Source organism: Diadema setosum, chromosome 16, assembly GCF_964275005.1.
Source record: "Diadema setosum chromosome 16, eeDiaSeto1, whole genome shotgun sequence".
NCBI lineage: Eukaryota > Metazoa > Echinodermata > Echinoidea > Diadematoida > Diadematidae > Diadema > Diadema setosum.
The window spans coordinates 27,039,163-27,063,143 of record NC_092700.1 but is presented as its reverse complement, the minus strand read 5'-3'; the positions used below and the strand labels follow the sequence as shown (position 1 = coordinate 27,063,143).

The 23,981-nt window shown below is 38.0% G+C and overlaps 2 protein-coding genes and 1 long non-coding RNA gene across 3 annotated transcripts; 1 reads left to right on the top strand and 2 right to left on the bottom strand.

Moving 5' to 3' along the window:
• The first annotated feature begins 3,839 nt into the window (after positions 1-3,839).
• LOC140239407 (uncharacterized) lies at positions 3,840-8,367 on the top strand. Its single transcript, XM_072319248.1, has 3 exons — positions 3,840-3,966; positions 4,829-7,188; positions 8,125-8,367. The coding sequence occupies exons 1-3, from the start codon at positions 3,840-3,842 to the stop codon at positions 8,365-8,367; spliced, it is 2,730 nt and encodes a 909-aa protein (XP_072175349.1).
• A 7,489-nt stretch (positions 8,368-15,856) lies between these two features.
• On the bottom strand, positions 15,857-16,893 carry LOC140239976 (uncharacterized). Its single transcript, XR_011902008.1, has 3 exons — positions 16,785-16,893; positions 16,302-16,368; positions 15,857-15,927 (listed from the first exon to the last, which is right to left on the bottom strand). It is a non-coding gene; the product is annotated as an uncharacterized lncRNA (long non-coding RNA).
• A 1,034-nt stretch (positions 16,894-17,927) lies between these two features.
• On the bottom strand, positions 17,928-23,335 carry LOC140239767 (uncharacterized). The gene is made up of 4 exons (XM_072319588.1): positions 23,329-23,335; positions 22,420-22,758; positions 18,816-18,965; positions 17,928-18,100 (listed from the first exon to the last, which is right to left on the bottom strand). Exons 1-4 carry the CDS (start codon positions 23,333-23,335, stop codon positions 17,928-17,930), a joined length of 669 nt encoding a protein of 222 aa, XP_072175689.1.
• Between the last annotated feature and the right edge of the window lie 646 nt (positions 23,336-23,981).

The window sequence follows — 23,981 nt, the reverse complement described above, 5'->3', positions numbered from 1 at the left end:
AAGCGAAAAGATATAGTTACAAACGGCAGTTTTTGGACTGTAAAATGTCAACATTTTCAAGCTCGCTTGCTTCGCTCGCTCGCATTTAATTGTTATCCTGATGTTGATGCCAGTAATTTGTCGTTTCACACCGTCATTCCATAATCCATGTACGGAAAACTTACAATGTTGCTCAATGACTGCGCTGTGGAATGTATCACATTCCGTTATATATTGTAGTCCCCATTAAGTTTGCAGACTGACAGCGCATACACACCCTGTAAATTACTTTTCCATGAGGTGACCCCCCCCCATGTCTTGACACACGGTACGCCACTGAGCACTCTTGTGCTGTGCAGAAATCATTCTCCATCCAATCTGTGTGGGTCTACACTTCACGTTTAGTTTCTCTGGCAACTTTGTGACAAGTTTATGTCCATGATCTCATGATGAATTACAGGATGATCACAATCATGCTGTTTTAGTTTTGGTTTATTAATGTGACTGCTCTTGTTGATCGGTTTCAGCTTTTCATCAAAAGCTTGCTATGTGAAACTACATAAAGCATTGTTATTCGCACCAAGGAGCACCTCCCTGTTAGCACGTAAATCAGTGCCTACATTATAGTCTATTGGTGACAAACCAGGGGCGGATCCAGGTATTCCGTAAAGGGGGGGGGGGGGCGTCTTTACAAAATTAAAGGGTGCACGGACCCCCTTTTTCTTTTAATTCCTTTTTTAACTAAAATAAAAAATAAACAAAAATAAAGAGGGGGGCGCGCGCTCTTTGCGATCCCCCCCCCCATCAACCTGCGTGTGTCAATGCAATGACACATTATAATACAATATGCAACATAAAGATGTTGACATAAACACGTGAAGCAATAGTTTCACTCGGCGTCTTAATTTGAAAACTACGGATCCGTATTAAACGCACGTACGCATGCACACCACTCTATATAGTGTAACCTTATGCACATACGCGAGCATACGCATATACACATGATTATTCTTGAACCTTGACGAGATAATCCTGTAAAGCAGCTCTTTCCGAACTAAACTGTGATAGACTGATTTGGGGTGCATGGTTAACGGAATAATCGAAGCGAGGATACAAAAACGTCATTTATATCTGATTGTCATATTAATTTATCGGTTTTTAAGCGCCAGCACTCATATTTCCGTAAAGATAGTGTGCCTTTAACCCATGAAGTGGAGGAGGACATTTTGCTACAGAAGTAATCGTTTCGTCATTCTTAAATTGGCATCTCGAGTATGATTTCGTGTGTTTTACTGTTTTAGGCGGAAATATTATATGAGAACTGTTCATTAGGTAATTATATCTGCACCTAATTGACGGTTAATCTTCTAAATGTGTTGTGAATTTAAGAATTATTTTTAATGTGGCAATTAAGAAGATGACCAACTTTGCAAATGCAACTAAAGGGTGCAGGTAAAAGATTATGATGTGATAATATACAACACCAGACTATCCCTCATACAGAAATGTGGTGGCCGGGACGAGAGTTGCGAATTTTCAATGTTTTATGATAAAAGTAATAATAATGATAATAATAATAATGATAATAACAATAAAAATAGTGGTAATGATAAGAATAATGATAATAATAATAATAATAATAATAATAATAATGATAGTGATAATAATAATAATATATAATATATAATATAATAACATAATGCCCTCCTCTCACGGTAGGGACTTTTTATAATAACAGAATACAAAAGTCCCCTTTATAGAGAATTTAAAAGCAAAATTCTAGGAAATTAAACATAGTGAAAAAAAAAACCCTCGGCGAGGGAGCGAAGCGACCGAGCAGGGGCAGAGTGTGGGAGGGGGATAACCCCCCCCCCCCCCGCCCCCCACGGTAGGGACTTTATGTAAAAACAGAGTACAAAAGTCGCGTTTATAGAGCATTTAAAAGCAAATTTTTAGGGAATTAAACATGGCGAAAAAAGAAATAGTGTGAAGGACTACGATTATAACATACGGGGGTACATTATGTGACGGTGTGAGATCCTCGGCGAGGGTGTGGGAAGGCCGTATCACGGTAGGGACTTTTCGTAGAAAAAAAAAGTGTAAAAGTCGCGTTTACAGAACATTTTAATTCAAATTTCTAGGGAATTAAACGTAGTAAAACATCACTGCGAAGGACTATCATCATAATGTATACAAAATTGTTCATTTTACTATTTGTACGGAACAGCGAGCGCACCACTTTCACTTTGCTATTCGTCTGAAATGAATTCACTAAAAGCTTAAACGTGATCGCAATAAAAATCATTCCTATGCGCTAAAAAGCATAGAATAAAGGAAAAATGTAAGGTTTGAAAGGTATGTTTCAGGGGGCACACTTGAGGACGCGAGGCTACCGTCTATTGATACACTAAATCTACTCATAAGTAAATATTAGTGTGCAGGTATTATAAAGTATATCAATAATGATTTACGACTTTCTTGCATTTTCAGTTATGAAATTTACAACTTTTAGACAAGAAAAGTGGCTTTATTGTTCATTTTGGTCTTTAAATAATTGATTAATTATTTGTTGCAGTTGGAACTTGGGGGGTAGGAGCTCGTTTTGCCCCCCCCCCCCCAAAAAAAAAAAAAAAAAAATATCTTATTTGGGGGGCAAGTTGTTTTTTGTTTGGTTGTTTTTTTTTTGGGGGGGGGTTATGAAAAAAGATAATGTCGTATTTACGACGGTATATCATTTGAAATCTGATAATAAAGCTTACCCGTGACATATCGCGTGCGCTTAGAGATATCCAGTATTGAAATAAATCAATGCTGAGAAATAACTGAGCAGATTCCAGTGAATGGACCTTATTAATGTCGGATTTAAGCATGATATGCGTGTAGTAGCCGTGTACGATGCAAAAATTATGTATGCAAGTTACTTCAACGAAGGACCCTACACCCTTTGAATTCCCCACGAAGCTAATCACCTGCTCTCGCTACATTATTGCACTTTGATAGTTCCCTGTATTATCATTGCCAATTATAATCAAGTTTGTTGTCTGTGTCTAAAAACACTTACAAGTTGCAACTTGTCCACCTGTTTGCGAGGTTACACTTTTGGCTTTTCGAATTTTAGCCAGTACCTACGTACGTTCTATTCTGCGTAAAATTATTTCCCAACTTTCGTTTCCTAGCTTCATCCTTAAATGTATCGTTCTCTATTGATACAAATCAAAATCATTACTGTCTCTTATCGACACTTCATTTCTTTTAGTTATACATGTGAATTGAATTAGTGCTGAAATGAATACAATATCATCGAAATCACTGCGAGAAACACAGTGTGAAATCCTTTCACACTGAAATTGCGAGGGTTTTAACAGTGTTGACACAATGTGAGTCATCAATTCACAGTGTGAAGCAAAGCATTTCATGGAAACAACCATGAATGATGAATGTTAGGTGCAGAGGGGGGTGCACGTTGACCCCTACTAGCCCATGGCCTATGTGAACACTCTGTGAAAACCACACCACAGTGTGAAATCATCTTCACACTGTTAAATTCGCGTTTTTTTTTACATAGTCGACTATGTGAACACACTGTGGACAAACTGTATTCTTTCCATAAGAGATGAGCGGATGACATGAACGTCGGACTGTTTTTTCCTAACAAGCATGGCAACCACACCTAAGTTTTTATTCGATTTTTGCTCTGATGCCCGTCATCGCGCTAGAAATGTGATTTTTTTTTTCCTTCTTCTTTAGTGGGAAATTATTACTACTTCCTCGATGCAGACTAATCATTGTTTGTGCAATTTTTTTTTTCGTGTGTGTGTGTGTGTGAAAATGTATCGTGATTTAGATAAAATAACGTCACCATGTGGACAAGCGTAATGATGGTATTGGCGTGGGCGGTGATTACTGTTAGCGCATCCACAACCAATCCACCGTTACAGGCAACGTCCAGTGTCAGCGGTACGTCGACGATTGAGAATCACGGATGTGGTGAGCTTGTAATATGAATGTAAAAGGCTTTTGCTTTATTCTCGACGTTAATGCATCCGTTGCTCTGTAGCGACGGGTCGTCTAATCTTCAAATCTCCATTTCTTGAATGTTTCTTCAGCATAACCTATTGGCACTCTTCACTCCTTTGATTTCATCATTTCCCATCACTCATTATTATACAAAACGTGAAGAAGTGATACAAAATACATGTCCAACTCAAACCTGTAAATTTCCATAACTAAAGGGAAGGTCCATTTCATTTTTTCCAATTAAGCTGAATCAAAATGACGAGTAATAGTAGTGACATTTCGGGTAACGGAAATATCAACTATTGTCTTTGCCCAACCAGCTGCTGTCAAATCATATCAAAGACATTAGATTAAGTAATGAGTTGTTGTTTTTTCACACAAGTCTTTGGAAAGAGGTACCATCACTCTTCCATGGAAACGTTGAACTTAAAAAGTACCAAGGGGGAGGAGGGTCTCATTCAAATGGCGCCTACATTCTCTGTTCGATCGCCTTGTTTCTGTTTCTTTGTCTATGTTTACAATTTTATTTCTACTCCTTCACACAGATGTCTTTAAAGATGTAAAGTCAGGGATACCCATATCATCTTGCGTTTTAGTTCCGTTCGATATTGTAATTGCTCGATTGCATTTTTTTTTTGCTTATTATTTTTTACTTGATGAATATGGAATTGATTTGAATCGAATTGAATTGAAAACAAAATAAATCAGATAAACACCCATTCTGATAAGCATTGATGATGTTTCATCCTCCGTAAACACTGCCTTTATTTTGACGTTCTTATATCGTCATTTTCCTCTGCTTTTCAAACCCGCATCTTTCTGAAAAACGTAGACTGCCATAACGTCTCTTACAACGACATGTCAATCCCACTGTGTCCGAATGAGAACTGCAGTGATCCTCTCTGTCCAAAGCCTACACCGCCTACGCCATCCTGTAAATGCGATGCCGCCTGCGTCGTGTTCGGAGATTGCTGTCCCCCAGACACATACGGGTCTCTGGAGGACGGTAGTTGCATCACCTCTCATCGGTACCGACGAAGCAGTTTTCGCTGCTCCGAAGTGAAATTTATGATGACTCTAACGTACGAGGAGAAGCGAAACTACCTTCTCATTGCGACCTGTCCTACAGATTGGACCGACGACGACATTCGATGGAAATGCGAAAACGTGTCAACCGCAGAGTTATCCATGGCAGACTTGCCCGTCAGCCAAGAACGCGTAGGTAGTTTTAAGAACATCTTCTGTGCCGTTTGCAATGGTGTTACGGCTGATGACGTCACACCCTGGAACGTTACGCTGTTAAGATGTGATAGCAACATCTTAGAGGAACAAAAGTTCTCGATTCAAAAAGCCGTTAGCGAGTCAGGCTGCATCTTGTCCGTTTTCCCTCCACACAATGGATTCGATGAGCTCATTCTGACAAAGTGCTCCAGTTACATGTCTCAAACTGCTGAGGCGTGTTTTCCTGATATAGATACTTTAATTGTTCAGGCTTGCAATACTCTCGATTCACTACTATACGAAAACAATCTGGTAATCTATGAAAACGTTGGACACTATTTTTGTTCATCTTCAGGTATTCCTTCCCGTCATAACTACTTCGAATGCCCCTGTTGGGGTTTTGTAGATGCCCAGCCGATTTCAGTTTTGTTCGATTTTTCTTCCGGCAGCGGAGTCAGGCTTTCGAAGAACTACGAGACTATGACAGCAGAAGCAATTACATGCATTTCTGGAAGGGCATTTGACCCTTTCACCGGTAATTGCCTGACACTCACGTGCCCCCATGGTTCTATGTTATATGAAAACGAATGTGTATGGGAAGACAATGTCGGTGATGTGATTTGCGAGATACTGGAGTCCACTAACAGCTCAATGACTACGATAGTATTTGTGTCGGAGAGCGATACTTGTTCAGGCATGTTGGACGGACACTTTCACAACTGCACATTGCAAATACTGAACAGTATCATAGGCTTTACAAGACATACCATGAAATGTCGAGACAACTACACTATTGGAACCAACAGATCAAGTTTAAGTATAGTTGCTCAGATCGACTATGCGAGCGTAGTGGTCCACTTTGACGAATACTTGACTAACCATCTTGACCCAGGATGCGGACTCTCTTCCGCGTCGATATTCGGGCATTGCAATTTTTCAGGCAATCTATCAATTTGCAATCGATCCATGGAGTCATCGGAGCTGCGAACAGAAGTTGACGCTTTTTGGGAGAGCATTGGTCGGAGTGGGGAAGACAACTTCATGGTTTTAGGAACAACTTACAGAGGCATGCAAGGCACTGTCAACTTCGTGAAAGAAGTTACGAGAACCAATTGTAATCAGACAGTTACTACTCCCACCTGTCCCCGTCTATTGTTGAGTATCGACCTGTTTGAACGATTTGACGGGAACAGCTTGAAATACAAGCCGACCGGTGATGTTATACCACCAGAAAATTATTTCTATACTGGAGATCTCGTTAGTGTATGTCACTTTTTGACACAAAATGGCACAATTAACGTGACAACAACTTGGTCATTCTTTCAGTATTCCCCAATACATGTTTATCTGAGTTATGGTGGAACGTTGCTGTCAGTGACCGCTCTCACTTTCACCCTCATTACGTACTTCACTTTCATTTCACTGCGGAAATTAGTCAGCAGCAAACTTATCATGATTCTCTGCGCTTGCCTTCTCATTGCTCAAGCCTTGTTGATGCTCGGCGGGTTCGCCACTGCACATCCATTGACATGCTCGATTGTCGCTGCGATATCACACTTCTTCTGGTTGTCGGTGTTCTCAATATCGACGTCGCTCGCCTTTGATCTCGGTAGGACATTTGGAGCTCATTCGTCCATCAGCATTTCCGGCAAGAGCAGCGCGATCTTGAGGAAGTACCTTCTAGTGGCCTTTGGCTTGCCACTTTTGATAGTGGGAGTTGGTGTTGCTGTAAGTTTTGGTGTGAACTCAGACCTTATTCGGTATGGCGATGAGCTGTCCTGTTGGATTGGAGATGGTTACGCGAATCTGGTAGCTTTCGGCGGTCCCGTGGCCGTAGCCTTGACGCTGAACATCATCTTCTTTGCCAAAACTGTCCGTGGAATTCACCTCAGTACTCGGGAGAGAAAAGAACTTCGGGAAGGAGTAAAGACAGAGACCAACAACGCAGAAAATCTGCGCATCTATATCAAGGTAAAGGGAATGTACCATCTTACTGTAGAGTAGAGTATATTATTATTGTAGCTGCGCAATATAAATGTCCTTTATTATTATTATTACTGTCAGTCACAAAAATGTCCAAAATCTTGCGTGGGAAGATAACACGTAGCTTGACGAAAAGAAATGTCAGCTTTCTTCCTGTATGTGTTTGTCTGTTTGCTTATAAGATGTTTCTCCGTGGTTTTTATTTCCCCCAGTCCTAGTTATAATTGACTTAATGCAACAAAGAATAAATGCAGTAAATATGCGATTACATCTTTCATTACTGAAATGGAGTGTTTATAATTTATTTGTGAACATGAAGTTATATTTACCATATGCGCCAGATTCGTCATTGGGACAATTTTCAAGAATAACTTACTGTGCAAATAAGAATGACGGCTGCGACACTTGAGTAGGTACATAAGACAATTTCCCTATGTGGCGAAATATGAGTACTGAAATCGATGAAACTTAAAACGGAAAAGATAAAGACCTAGCAGGAGTAAGATTTTTCCTTAAATGACAACACGCACATACACATTTGAAGAAAAATAAAGTATTTGTTTTCTGGAGAAAACAAAATCATCCCAGAATTCGTCTCTTAGTATACTCTCCAAGTGAATATTGTGTCGTCAATATTTTCTACCGAGTCTGTCTTTACATGCTTTAGGTCAATGAAACGAAGCCCTTGTCGTGTATTTGCAAACCTGTCAAGTGGTATTTGATTTACACCTACTCCTCTTCTATTCCGCTGAAACAGAGTGAAACAAGAAGTAAATCAAAATTTAACAACTTGATGGCAAGGGTGGAAATTAATTTATTCCATTCATTCAGAGCACAGTTGTTTACCAAAATACTCTTAAAATTCATCGATTAAGAGTGTTCATGGGTCATCTAACTTTTCTTTGTTTGGTATTAATTTCAAAGATTTCGACGATTATGGGTTTCACCTGGCTGATTGGGTACGTGGCGGCTTTCTGTCAACAGGACGCCCTCTGGTACGTCTTCATCATTCTGAACTCTCTGCAGGGGGTCTACATATTTTTCGCTTTCTGTGCCAACAAGAGAGTGTTCGACCTGTGGTGCACGCAGCGCAAGCAATCGTTCTCTTCAAGGAAAAGCATCCCATCGAAGTCTTCTTCGACAGTCATGCAAACAGTCAGTCTGTAGAATCAGACGTACCTTGTGATTGACATCATCCCTTTTCCAGCTTGCGGTACGTTTGTTTCTCTTAACCCGTTCAATAGAACGTAGTCAAGACGTGCTCCTCTTCATTCAATATCTATAATAATTCATTCTCTCAGATGAATAGGTTCAACTTTGCGCCTTTACATGTGACACAATATTGTAGTACCTTTACGGGTACAACTTTACAATTGTCAGACGAATGAGCACCGTTAAAGGTGCAATTTTCCACCTCTCTGGTCTGAAAGGTGCAAAATTGCACCCGTAAAGGTTCCCCCAGTATGTCACACGTAAAGGTGCAAAGTTAAACCTATTTTTTTTTTCGAGTGTATATCACGAGAAGGACTTGTTTGAGATCTTGTGATTGGTAGAAAACACTGATCTTTCTGATGACAGTGTGTTTAATGAAATACGCTATTTCTTTTCAGTCGTCGATCAGTTGGAATTCTATATATTCCCTAAATTCAATAAAAAGTGATTGTAACATGAAGCCTAGCATTATCACAACTAAGAGTCCCTCTATTTGTCACTCCTTACATTTTATCAACCCATCTTTTTTTAATCCTCTATGTAGATGTATATGTGTATATGTACACGTATGTGTAAATTTATTTCTAGTTCCTAGATCGGGCAAGCGTCGACATTATTTTGACGTCATACCTGTATCTGTCGCTGAAATCTATCAAAGTGTCCATTACATTTTATTGAGGGCTTCATCTTTATCATCAATTTTTGCAAGCCAGCTAAATTATTTGTGAATAGGTCATTCTTAGTCTTGTAATTGTTTGAACCCTTTTTTGAGTGGGAGACCACGTGGGTTGCAGTCTACTAGGTCACGTGTATGCATTTGAATCATAATTTTGAAGCATATTAAAAGTTCATCTCTTTTGCACGAATACGTGATGTATTCGATTAGTGTAGTTTGGCTTTACCATGACGTTGTTCAGAGTAATTTGATACGTTGCGTAAATACGGCGTCTAGAAAATAACATTTAGCTTATTCTTTGTATTGTTATCAATGTGCTTGTCCATACTACGTACAGTTCACGTCAGAGTTGTCAGCGTAAGAGATATATAAAAAAGTTTAACACTGATGCATGCCCCCAAACCCTCTAGATAGTGCCGAAGTGTGAACAGTTGCACGTGTTTAATAGTAATAGTAATAATAATAATACTACTACTAATAATAATGATAATAATAATAATAATAATAATAATAATAATAATAATTACAATGATAGTAAAAATAATAACATAAATTATGATGACGATAATAATAGTATGGTCTTCTTATATAATCTGGGGTACCCGATTCAGTGTTGCCACTTCTTGTCCCAAGACGTAAGCACTGAGCTGAGGAAATCTAACACAGGTCCTCCAACTGGGAATCTGCTGTCTTATCAACTAGAATAAAGGAATATCTTTAAATAATATTGTGTGCACATTTTATGTTTGATGGTAATCACATCTTGAGATAGGGGCTTAGAAGGAAATGAAACAATGTAATCAGCATGAAACAACTGTTTCAGTCGTAAATCAAGATTTAAAGTGCAAGCGTTATCACTTTTCTTCCTCGAAATCATCTTCTTTACTGAAAAAAAAGTCGGAATAAGCTCCACATTTTTTTTTCCACTTAAGATGTTTAGAGTCATGCTGGTCTATGAATAATAATGATGGCTGATCGGTTTTCAGGATCTTTTCTTTTCATGGTGGTAACAGGGTACAACTCGTTCCACTTTTTTTTTCTTTGCTTTGCTTTTTCTTGTTACACATTCTACAGTGCCGGGAGAAACAAAACAGTGTAAAACAGAGTGACCACACGTTAATAAAATGTTGCGCTTCATGTGGCATAAAATATGAAGGCTTGTTCACGTATGTGTCTACTGTGCTGTTGCTGCGAAACGTCTCTCCGGATATAAACCGTCACAATGGTGAATTGAAAGTTCGGGAGGAGCTGTCACGGTCAAATGGTGATTGTCCTGCTATCAGACGTGGAAGAGAAGCTGAAGCATGGAGGACAAACATTTTGTCTTTCAAAATGATATCATAGATCCCTGAAGATATCAATATCCCCTGAAGATGTCAAACTGTTCGTTGGTATATTCATATTTAGTCAGGGCAGATCTTGGCGTTTTGTCTTCGTTTTAATTTTCGCGTGTCTGTGTGTGTGTGTGTGTGTGTGTGCACGTGTGTGTGTGTGCGTGTGTGTGTGTGTGCATTTGCAAAAGAAAGCTGTTCAATACATGTCGGAGGAAGAAGGGAAGAAACATGAATTCAAAAGTGGCTTTACAATATTGCATCGTGATGATCCTGTCTGCTCGCTCACTAATGTCGCTTCGTAATCTCCATGTAAGTACAGAGTTATATCAAAGCGACATAAGAGAGTCCTTTTAATAAGTTTGGTTTGATACTTTATCTTGGTTTTATGGTTGTTTGTTACGACGTTGGGAAGTAGATGACAACAAATAGCGACGTAAATGCTCTCCATTAACATTTTCCGGCGATCATCCACAACTTTTATGGCTGTTTAGACGAGATTTGAATTCGGACGGCATACAATTGGAAGATTGAGAGATCTAATTTCCGCTTAGCTCGCGCTATCTCGTCAGCCTTGGTAAGAATTACATGACAACACAGTTACAAGCTACTGATTCAGAGAGAGTTGCTATGACAACCCTCTACACCATTTCATCATATGTCACATCTGACGTCTTTCCTTATTGCTTCTAATCACTATACTTGAGCACCGCAGAGTTGTTAAGGTCGAGTGCAGTTTGTTCAAGATAATGTTCCGTTATTAAAACCCACATGTTTGCCATTACGCACCATTAACTTAATGCGTTGGACATTTTGAAAAGGAGAAGAAAATAAAGTCTTTTTAAATTTTTTTCTTTTAATATTTGGAGTATAACGCCGGCTTTCTCCTAACACAACCTTGTCATATGTTGAAAAGAAAGTTAAAAGTTGGTATGTCATCTCTGTCAAAAGATGACGGGACATTTGCTCCGGCGACAATTGCTCCGGTGTTATTTTCTCCAAGGACTTGGGGTTAGGGCTATAGGATTGTGATGAGTTTTAGGTTTAGTTTGATGTGTGGACTAGGGTTAGGGTTAGGGTTATATTTGTTGGTAGAATTTATGTTTGGCTCAGCGTGCAGATATTTCATGGGATAAATCATGATCAATTGTCGCAGGAGCAAATGTCATGGAACCAGTCATGGAACCTGTCTCTGAAAACAAATTATCTCTACAGACACAGTAACAAGACACTCTTTCAGTATTCATTGCAGCTTGAATGGGGATGAAAATGGTGTATGTTTACGTCACGATACAGATGTGAATCTTTGATTTAAACAGATTATAATTTGACACCGATAAATCAAGATAATATCGATATTTAAAAAGTCAGCTCTGTTTACAAAATGCAGTCTTTACACTGTCAAGGGCTCAATCGACCAACCAGGCATGTAATCATCAGTCAGTCAATCGGTCATTCAAACAAACAAACAAACAAATAAACAAACAATTAAAGAAAAATAATTGGGTGCATGTGCAATGATAAACTCCAAGAATATACACTCGCTGAAACCCTTACACTAAATCTTCACAGGTGTGAAAATGTACGTTCGTATACTGTTGTCTTTTTTTTTATTTTTACACAGCTTCCCCTCTTCGATACAGTGCAAAGACAATCGCAAAAAGCACTAGCCATGTATGATACGGTACAGTGTTCATACCCATTACAAGGAGATCAAGAGAGAGCAGTAATATTTCATTCATCTCTTGGAAACACGTCATGCCTTCATGGGCTTTTGCTGCGGTCATGGTTTACGTGTACGTCCTGCATTTGTTTATTCTCAAGTACATTTGGCAGGAATCGAGAAGCAATTAATCATGGCGTGCGTCCGGCGTGTTTTGATCTGCATGTCGGAGATAATTACAAACTCGGCGACGTACCCTACTTACCTGAAAGAGATAATAGAAGACACAACTATAAGCAGTGTACAAGTTTAAGCATATCCTGCACAGACGCCTTTCGGTATAAATATTTGTCAGATATATGGGCTGTATTATCTTCTCCATATTTTCTTTTGAATGCAGCATGCTTCGCTTTTAACTTTTGCTTGGCAACCCTGAATTAAAGAGTTAATGGAAGGCACAAATAGCAGCTATGTACATTGTACAAGGATACATATCTCGCTGAGAGCATTTCAGTATGTTGTGCTGAATGAGTTGGATTTCTTTTCTTGTTCTTGCTACATTTCTCTCTCTCTCTCTCTCTCTCTCTCTTTTCCATTTCGCCCCGCAGGTCTGACTCATATACTAGTAGCTAATGAAGGCGCAACTTAACCAGCTTTGCACACAATTGACATTAATTGTGCCAAGGCCCTTTTATAGTATATTCAGACGAATGACTTGGCCTTTCTTTGCAAATATCATGCCCGTGATAAAGGAATATTTCTTTATTTTCATTTATGATCGGCAACCACGACTTAAGGAGTAAATGAAAGGCGCAAGAAGCAGCATTGTATAATAAGTAAATATCCTGCTATTAAAGACGCATTTCAATGTGACTCTTTTTCAGATGAATGAGCTGCATTTTCTTTGCCGTCTCTCAGTTTAGACGAAATGTTTTCCTCTCATTTCTGCTCAGCCATCCGGATTCAAAGAGGTAATCGAAGGCCAAGTTTGCTCAAACTCTTTTTTTTATTATTATTATTATTATGAGCTTATGCTACGGGGCCTTTCATTTTACTCAGATGAATGAGTTACATTGCGTGATCTTGATAAATGGCCGCACTTCATTCTTTTCATACTCCACACGTCTGACTTACAGCTAATGGAAGGTCAATTATATTATATGCTGGCGCTTCTTCCAGATATTCAAAAGTGATGGTTTGTTGTTGTTGTTTTTTGCCTTTTTTGAGGAGCCATTTATTCATTTCTTATCGTTTTTTATAGCCCAAAGCGTGCACCAAATGGTTAAATTTCTATTCTGAAATTGCAAAAGCACTATGGCGTGCAGGGTTGGGGGTGGGGGGACACAACATTTGTTCCTACGACGATTGCGCCGGTCTTATTATCTCCGGGGGAGTCGTGGGGTTAGGGTTAAGATTAGGGTTTGGGTTGTGATAGGGTTTTGGTTTAGTTTCATGTCAGGACTAGGATTAGGGTTAGGGTTATGTTTGCCGGTAGATATTATGTTTGGCTTGGCGTGCAAATAATTATTTCATGGGAACTATTGTCGCAGGAGCGAATGTCATAGAATCGTTGGGGGTACCTCCTCCCACAATTTCCCCCTCTTTCGTTCATCTCCATCCCATAGACTTAATACACTTTTAAAATTGACAAATGTTCAAATATTTCATCCGAAGTTCTAGAAGTAATCGTTTGATCTCGTTCTGTACTCCTTGTTCATAATTTTAGGAACAGGAAAGTCAACCCCCCCCCCCCCACACACACACACAAAAGGAAAGTATCAAGTAATCATGCATATTGATTTTCATTAATTTTCATGTATGCATCTGGGTTCCTGAAATATCCCACTCGACGGCAAAACAATTAATTCTTTGAAGCAACATATGCGATTAAGTACAGGGATCACGGAACATCCAAATTTCATTGAGGTAAATATGAGCCGCATAGTGCGTCGTCATTTCAAAACGGCTCGTTGATAGCATAACATAGATTACAGAGAGTTTCAAAAGAAAAAAAAAATAAACGTACAGCACTATCTTGTGAGGTCCAATAGCAACACAAGTCTGCATTGAAAGATGAAACAAACGAGGAAGTCTAACCATGCGTATACTGTATACATGCAGGCTCTACATTTTGATTTTCTTCACCAGGAATCACCCAAAAATGTTTAGAGAACTTTTTAGAGAGAATGGCATCATTTTTCACAACTGCATGGAGGAAGATACCTTGGTTATAGCCTGATCAAGGCCAGGCAACATGAAGGCATTAACATAATGTGTGGTGCTTACAGATTCTATACACACATTTTTGACAGGGAAATTCCATCCTGATATTGTGTGGCTTTGCATGAAGACAGAAAAGAAGAAACGTAAGTCTGACAATATTGGGAAAAATCATAAATCATAAAGTTACGAAATGGAAAAGTTTAGAGAGTATACGACGATTCGACAACTCTGTGGTATCTAAAGCAGCTCTTAATTCGGTTTGAACACAAAATTTCAATAATTTCATTTCTCTCAAATATTAGTGAACTACCGGAGTAGGACGCGCAAAAGGGTATCATATATTTGATAACAAGAACAGGTCTGAATGAAATATTCCAGGGAGAAAGATGAAAATTGATAAATCATTCGTGGAAAGCAACATTATGGAATTCCCCTATGAATTACTGTGCGTGCCTCTCACTGCAGTGCACGATACCACTTGTGTTTAATCTAAGATAAGTCATGCCTATCAGTCGGTGTCAGTTGTTTACTGCAGAGCCAACGCGATCTTTTAGTGTTTTTGTGTCTTTTACCCATTTAGAAATAACAACAACAAGAAAAATGAAACAAAATGCAACAGGCTGGTGGTGATGAAATAAATTAAACGTATAGTACATATCATGTTGTTAAGAGATATGTGTGCAGAGCTCCTTAATGTGTGTCATGCTCATCAGCAGAACTGAAAAAGTCGGTATCCTTCAGTGATAATAAACTTGTAAAATCTGGTCCTTAGATGAATGGTCCTAAAATCTAGTGTTGGACCCGTGTCTGTTCAAAGGACTCCACAGACGCCGAAAGGAGCTGTAAGAATTGAAGGTCCCTCTCGACGTCCTCCGTGTGGGCTAATTCTGTGTAATTCTCGAATTCCCAGAGCTGTCCTCCCGTTGCTAATTTGAGGTCGGATTTGAGATTCGCTGTGTCTTGGCAAACATCTTTGTGAGTTAGCACAATCATCGGAAGGCACACTGAAGAATTAAGGACAAGAAAAAAATCACAACACCATGTGGCAATTGACATAATTTGATGCAAAATACAAAGACTATACTGTTAATGTAGCCAATTAATATGAGTGGATTTTAAAGCCAAAATAAATTTTTGAAAGGTCTATTCGTGCATTCTTATATTCAATGCTTTCATCAAGCTGCAACTACTTGAGGCAAAGAAGCTGCAAAAAAATTGAAGAAGAAGAAGAAGAGGAAGATCTTATTGGTTCGTTTCACGTCTTGACATTCACTGATAATTCTCAAGCAATCAATGAACAAACGTCACAAGACAATCACTAAAGTATGTACTCCATTGTGTATGTGTGTGAGGATGTGTGAGTTTGTTTGCATGTCTTTTTTGTTGGATGTTGTCCTTAGGATTTATCACTACAAATCGGTAAAAATTTGTGATAAATCTAAGGGTAACATAAAACAATAAATATAGCAATAAAGCTATATATAAAAATAATTGAAGTGGTGTCAAGACGTGATATCCGTTGCGATGAAGATAAATGAGTTCCAAGCTTACCGTAAATTTTACGCAGTTTGTCCACCACTTTTCGAATAGAAAGTACCTGATCCTCATCTTTGAATGTGGACCTGCATTGATAGTAATATGGGGACTTCATTTAACTACTAGCAAGATAAAAACTCTGCAAAATCCAGAATCATGTAAGGTTGTATAATTATCGTATCTATTTTTAAATCTGTTGGGAGTGACGGAAAACAGATATATTACATCTTTTTATCGTGGACCTGCATTGACAGTAATATCGTGACTTTACTTAACTAATAGCGAGATAAAAACTTTACAAAATCGAGGATCATGAAAAGTTGTATGATATCATATCCACTTTCAAATCTTTTATGACTGACGGTGAACACATAAACTAAATCAATATGAAGTAGCACTCATGCAATCAATAGTTAAAATTTGCTGAAAGGGGTCAAACTGATTAAAGGGTTGGACTTACGGGTAATCGCAGACAAAGATCACTACGTTTGTCTCATCTTGATGTGTACGCAGGGCCCCGACACCGCCTAGACGATAAGTTATGAAACATAATCAACAAATCAAATTCGTTTCTTGTATATAGACTTTTGTCATATAAATTGATGAATAAGAAAAAATGTGCGAAGGAATGATAAGAACAATACATGATCAATAAGTATTACTTTACCATATATTCTATTATCACAATAGTTGCCATCACGTGTCCACTCCTCTGATAAGTATGATCTGAGAGAAGCAAAATGTTGCTGTTGCTGTTGCAAAATGATGAGAGAAGCAAAATGTTGCTGTCAATTTGCCATTTTATTTTGTAACAATTCACTCCCAGTTCTGTGACTTACATATATCTGTAAGTAAAGTCCATACAGTTTTGATAATTATGATATTAATCTTTTATTTTGCGTATCATTTTTGTTTATTTTTCTTTGCATAACTACGAATCTACCATTTGCCGTATTGCCAGTCAAATCCAAGTCTGAGTAGTCCGCCATGGCACGATGCTCAATAAGCGTGATGTATTCTGTGAGTTTGCTGTGGCGTGGTTCTTCGGCGGCATCTTCTTCAGGACGACTATCTCCTTCATTTCCCAGATTACTGTAGATACCTGATAGAAATTTGAAAACAGAAAAATGTTTTGAACCGAGTCTGAGGATAATTACTTCAAAATACAGGTGAGAATAAGTGCTCTCATAGTCTTGTAAAACAATTAAGACAAATACTTGCAACGAAACCTTGCTTAATGCATAATGACTGAGTGGTTAGATTTGACAAGTGGGTGTAAATTATGCTCACCGAGGTACGTTGACGATACGAAATATTTTTCCTGAAGTGTGAAAAACGCGTTTAAATGACGATGAAGACAGACGCATTATCATTAAAACTCATCTTTGATTTGAATGTTTTGGTTCGGTTTGTTTTCTGCAATTTTCAGAAGTGCAACTAACGCAATGAAGACATAGTTATACAACTCAGAATTATACATTTGACTTTCCGTTCAATCACATTTTATTAACTGACATAACAGCACAAAAGCACAAGACAACTTTAGATTATTCAAACATGTCAAGGTAGAGAAATACAAGATTTCTCAGTGGTATTCAAATTAATATCAGCGATAACTTCGGTAACAGCATGAATAGTGCAGATAAAATCTTTTTTGGGGGGGAAACGAGTATCTAAACTGATTTCAGAGAATATCTGTTATGTTGAATATGACTATCTTGATTCAAACAATGCTCCGAGCTTGCTGTGATCGAAACAATTCAATCGATTATTCTTTTCCCCAGGATATTTTGTTCTAACAAATTCACGGGCAAATTTATCTGCTATCTATTATCATTCACACTTTATAATTTCCCTTGAAATCCCATACATGAAGGTACATTTTTATGCAACTAATGATGCAGTCGTGTTATTTCATTGGCATATTCGAGTTTCGTTAAGCTCGTACTATCTGGGAAGTGAACCTTACCTTCATATCAAATGACTAAGAAATTTACATTTCATTCTCGGATGGGTGAAATTCTTATAAATAGTTCAGTGGTCACATTCACAGCAGTGGCAATAAGGCTTAGTATCTAGTTAGGCGCTAAGATATAGGTAATTCAAATGGCACACTAATACCTGATAACGCGAAATTCATCGAGTTAATCAATGCCGATTTCCCGGAACCTCGACGACCATAAATCTTGATGTTGACGTTGCCACCGTCGTAATCCTGCATTTCTTTTCTAATTGATTGTCGCCTTTGATCAATACCAACTTAAGAAGAAAAACAGAAAGGGAAGAATCAACATTTCTAGTCTAACAAGTGAGGAGAAACTGCTGGTCTTTGGTAGTGGGCATTCTCTGAAATCGTACCTTTTCAGCGCTTATTTCTCTTGTATCAAGGAAGGGATCGATCTTGATTAAGAAAATTATCAATGGTGTTAAACCGAACATTATCTTCCGACTAACTGTAATCATAACAAAGTTATCATGCGTACCTGCTCCTTAGTCCAATATTTGTGATTGAATTTAACTTTCTTGTGCGAGGTATAAGATCGACATTTGATTCCTGAAGTGAATGAATAGTTATACTGCAGATATATAAAATATGCATAAGTATGTATTATGCAGATGATGCGACAGTATTTGTGTAAATAATTTGACTCCACAAATACAAAAGAAATGCCACTATATGGGTGTGATGGGGTCCAACTTGATATTCATTTTGGAACAAAAAAATGTGCGTTTCAAAGGGCGATGTAGCATAATGTTATTAGTTTGTGTTCAAGGCAAAGTGCGATGAATTTTTATCAGCCACAATATCATAAACAACTAAACTAACGTTCGAGATGTAATATCTATCTCTCATGTTATCCATGTAATTTAACTCCAGCTGGGAAGAAGAGAGAAGTGCGATACTCATTTTATGAAATTAACAATGTAATTGTGGCATTGGTGAATGTAGCACATCTTCCCGCGTACAACTCACCCAGCGGTATGGCTTCGTGACTCCTGGCTCGTGGTCGGCGGAGCTTGCTGCGAATTCTGAGCACCACCAGCGTGACGACCATCGAGATGGCGACGACGATGATGACGGCGAGCAAGGCAATGAAGACCCATACACCCGTCGATAGACCAGCTTCAAACAACCGACAAATAATAAACATTTGTTGCATCAGTACTTATATTGGAAATTATATTTAGTAATCTATATAAATTACTGTATATATATGTATATATGTATATTATATATATACATATTGATGAAATTCTTTCTTCCAGTTCTTTTTATTTTATGTGACTGTACACCTCAAAACGAACATAAAGTCGCACACACTGATTTTGCGTGAGGACTGAAATAAGTGAAATGGGTCATCCTAGCCGAACTTGACTTTTTCATATTCTCTGAAAGAGCGGGTCTTCTTTTACATTATGCTAAAATTTGGTATCATAAAACGGGCAGGAAAGTGTGTTTTTTAGCAGTTTATCTTGAACATTTTTGGTAGAATAGTGTGATTAGGTGTGTCTTTAGAATCCCTTTTTCATTTCTGAAAAACCTCGTCCACACTCTTCACTTTCAACTCTAATAACTTTTGAAAAGATAGTGCTACTGCTTTGAAAGTTAGCATTGATTATGGACAGAATGTGTTAATGAAGCATGCTTAATTTCAGTTTAATCTGATAATCCCTTCATTGTTGTTACTCTGGTGGTTTACTTCCTGTTTTTTGTCTCATTCATCGCACAGCCAGCACGGTTTGGTAAAGATTAAGCGCTTGAATAGACACTGTACTTCAGAGCCTCTTTTCTCAGTTCACACTTTTCCTGAGTTTGTGCTTTCTTTCCAATATTTAGATAGGTAAGGAGAGTCCATTTGATTTGAGTTATACATCATTTTAAAGCTTAAAGTCTGATCTTTCAGAATATAGTCTTAACTAAAAATTCATGTCTGGCGACTTTTTGTTTGTTTTGAGGTGCAGGGTCACTTATGTCCGCTTGTATTGTATGTTGAATTGCCGAATAAATGAATAAATAAATAAATAATAATAATAATAATAATAATAATAATAATAATAATAATAATAATAATGATAATAATAATGATTGCAACTGATTGACAAGTTGCCCTACATCGACGTAAATAAGAACCGAAAATGATCAGTGCTTTAGCAGTAACCATGACAACAGAAATCGTGGGCGTACATACTCGAACAGGATACGAACTTACGACCTCTGATAAACGGACAGGCGTCTTGTACATTATATGAGAATCATGAGAATAGGTATTTTCGTGAATGCTGTGATTATTCAAACAGACATGAGGATTCGTAGCTTTTCTAGGGTTTCAGATTTGCGAGCAGATACAATTGCGAAAAGTTTTTAGCCTCTGTGGAATTGTTTTTCTTTAACATTTTTTTTTTTTACCATGGATATCTCATAAATGATATCTATTGCTGCCTTGCACATAACCCAAACACACCATCATTAGAGAGATTTTAGCATTAAATTAGTCCTCCTGTACCCCATTTCATTTAAAAAAAAAAGTTGATTATAATAGCAACTCTTGCTGGAATGGCAATTACCATAGTAATGACAAGAATCCAGCTTCCTGATTAACTGTTGCTGTGGGAAGTTCCTATTCCAGAAAGAGTTGCTATCATTTCAACTTGTATAAAAAAAAATAATAAGAAACTCACATGCAACATTTCAGTTTGTTAAGGACGAAAATCTGCTCAGTTCGAGTAGAAGACGAAAATTGTACGAATATCCAGGAAAAAAATAGCAATTTGTGGCTCATTAATGGAAGCCAAAGAACTGAGAGAGAGAGAGAGAATATTAAAACACTCCTACAGATGGATGTTTTAACAAAGCACATACAACAAATGCACAAACCCGTGAAAAACACACACAATAGATTGACCTTTTTACCTCCTGTTCCGAATCTTTATCTATCATGGCATATATATATATATGTATATTTATATATATATATATATATATATATATAGATATATATATATATATATATATATATACATATATATATATATATATATATATATAGTTGAGACAATGTAGATAACAGAAGATGTCGCATGAAACCGGCAGAGTTGTGAAGCTTTCGACCGTGGTCTTCCTCAGCTTTAATATCTGTTTGTGAAACCTGCTATTTTGATTGTTGGTAAATCAGCTATAGGGTTTAATGACCATGAGAATGTTCATGGTATCGTAATTGTTAACAATCCTTTATCTGCACTGACACGACTGACACACTTGTAACACTGACCCTAATTCTTTATACTACCCCACTCCTGCCTGACATGCACCACCGCACACAAACCTTCCCCCAATATCACATGATCACTCACATCCCGCCACAAGACAGCCACAAGACATCCAGGCAACTCAAACGTCTGCTTAGCAGGTAATTATATTATTTAGTTTATTTATGATATATGTTTGATAATTTTTATTGTATGATATGTTTGTATGCTACATATATACTCACTATACACTCATTTACAGTTATACATTGTTGAATGTGTTGCAAAGTGCCGAAAAATATTGCCACGTTATATGTCATGTAACTATTAGCTCATGCTCAACTTATATTTAATATATTGTGTTTATGACTTCAGATTTGTTATGCTCAAAAACATATATTTCACAAACAGATATTAAAGCTGAGGAAGACCACGGTCGAAAGCTTCACAACTCTGCCGGTTTCATTCGACATCTTCTGTTATCTACATTGTCTCAACTATAATTTCACTTAAGATGGCAGAGGCGTGCGGTAGGAATATCAGCATCATCACACTATTATATATATATATATATATATATATATATATATATATATATATATATGCGTATCTGTTTATTTCATCAGTGTCTTTGCTGTGCCGAGAGAGATGAGGAAGACAAGTAGGGGAGGCGCCATACGTGACATGACATGACGTAACGTGACATGAGTATTGACACTAGCTGCAATGCAAGGTTTACAAAGTCTTTAAAAGAAACTTTTTGTTTTTTCATTAGGAAAAAAATTCCAGTATGCACTTGTATACTATGGTAATTGGAGTTTCTCTTAATATTTGCAAACGTACAATAACAGGGATAAACCAACTTAGCGCGGTCTGTTCTGAGACTCTTTTTGACGTTTTTTCAACCTCATATGAGCAGATCCTAAAACACAACACTGAAACAGATTGCTCATCCGTTACGCATTGGGTATATTAGGGAGCTTTAGATTTTCGCGACGGGGACGTTCAGAGAGGGGAAAAAAAAACCTATTCTGAGCATTCGTAGAATCGCCTATCAAAGTCGATTTATTAGCAGTTCGCGTCGTCTGAGTTTTCACTACGCGTTCTGTGGTATTTTTACGTCCGTTCAATACACGACGTATAGAGCTATACCTCATGCACCGATCATATGTGGGCGCCATTTTAATTTTTTATAGGTTGCGTCTCAGCGTTATCTAAAGCAGGGAAGAGGAGAACGTCCAGCTCAAGCGTCGTCTTAAACGTCCGCGCCGCAAATCTAAAGCTCCCTATTGCTTAGCTCCAAGACACTATTCATCGGATTGATTACGCACCTTTCATTGCAAGGATCGTGACTGTCGCAGAGGGGTATCCCGCAATATCGTCACCTTCTGCGGAGCAGGTTAATGTCTGTTCGAACTCCTCCTTGGCGTCCACGCTTATGGTAGCTACGAGCACGAGGGAGCCATCAGGGAGCTGGTTCGTGTGTCGATGACTAGGTATGGTGGGCTTCTCGGACGAACTCCAAATTAGGGAAGCATTCCCCGTGAATCCACCTAGGCGGCAATCTAAATCCACCTTGGATTTTCGTCGGGACGCTTTGAGAGTGCAGACCGCAGCGGGAGGAAGCGGGGAGTCCCCGCACTGCTCGATGACTGGTCCTATAATATACCCTGCAAGAATACACAGCAATTAGGACTTTCTGTTGCATCATCAGTGCCCCTTCCCCCTGCAAAAAACAAAACAAAACAAAACACAAAAACACAAAAAACAACCACCCCCCCCAAAAAAAAAAACACACCAAAACCCTCTAAATTTTCATAATTCGATCTTCTCTCATTCAGTCATCCTTCATTGAAGACAGAGATGACAAAATAGCAGTCAATCTTTTTTCTAGTAATATCCGTAAGATCTACGCTTTGTGTGCAAGAAAAGAAAAGACGGGAAAGACAAGATCTCTCTGAATTAAGTAAACCTAAGACCTGAAAGTTCTTGTGCTCAACTAAACTTAACTCAGTATTTTTCTCTCTTTATTTATTTATTTGTTTGTCTGTCTATCTACATTTGTATCTCTCCCTCTCTCTATTCATACATAGTATGTATATGATATACATGATTATTATAATTACGTATTTACATTGTATATATATACGTGAATGTATTCATATTATACATCATCTATATTTTGTTTCACCTTAAATATTCTCGCCATAGATTCATCGGTAGGGAATACAAAGTCTCACCTCCCATATTCAATTCCATGCGTAGCAGAAGTTGCATTTGCAATGGTTGTAAAGAGGCGTTTTATGTGATACGCGGTGTGCCTATGTTTGCCTATAGGCAGTGATAGGAGGGCATTATAGCATGTTATAAACTGCATTATAAATAATACTAAGATAACAAGAACGGCCATTATATGATAATCTTGAAGTACTTTTAATCTATAGATGCAATGTTATGGCAACTTTGATACTCTCTTAGTATCTGCTCGCGGTAGAATGAAAAAGAGGAAGGAAAAGAGTGTGGGAAATCTACTCACCTTGTAAAATTGCGCAATAGCTGAGCAACGTCAAAATCGTACACTTCCAACTCATAGTCATGATGGTTCGAAATCTGAATAATGTATGTGAACCTCAACCACACATATGTCATATGGCCTAGTGTAAGATAGGCAAGTTTCAAGCGACGTTTCTGTTAAAGATGATATTATGTTGTCACTGGAGTACTCTGGTTATTCCTACGTGGCACTGGATAATATGCTCCCTACATTGTACATTGAAGTGGAACATAAATTAGAGTTCACCACACAGACACAACACGAATGGAGGTACGTTCGAAGTCCAAAGGCTGCGCATCTTATCTCTCACAAAACAACAACAAAATGGAATTGTATCCA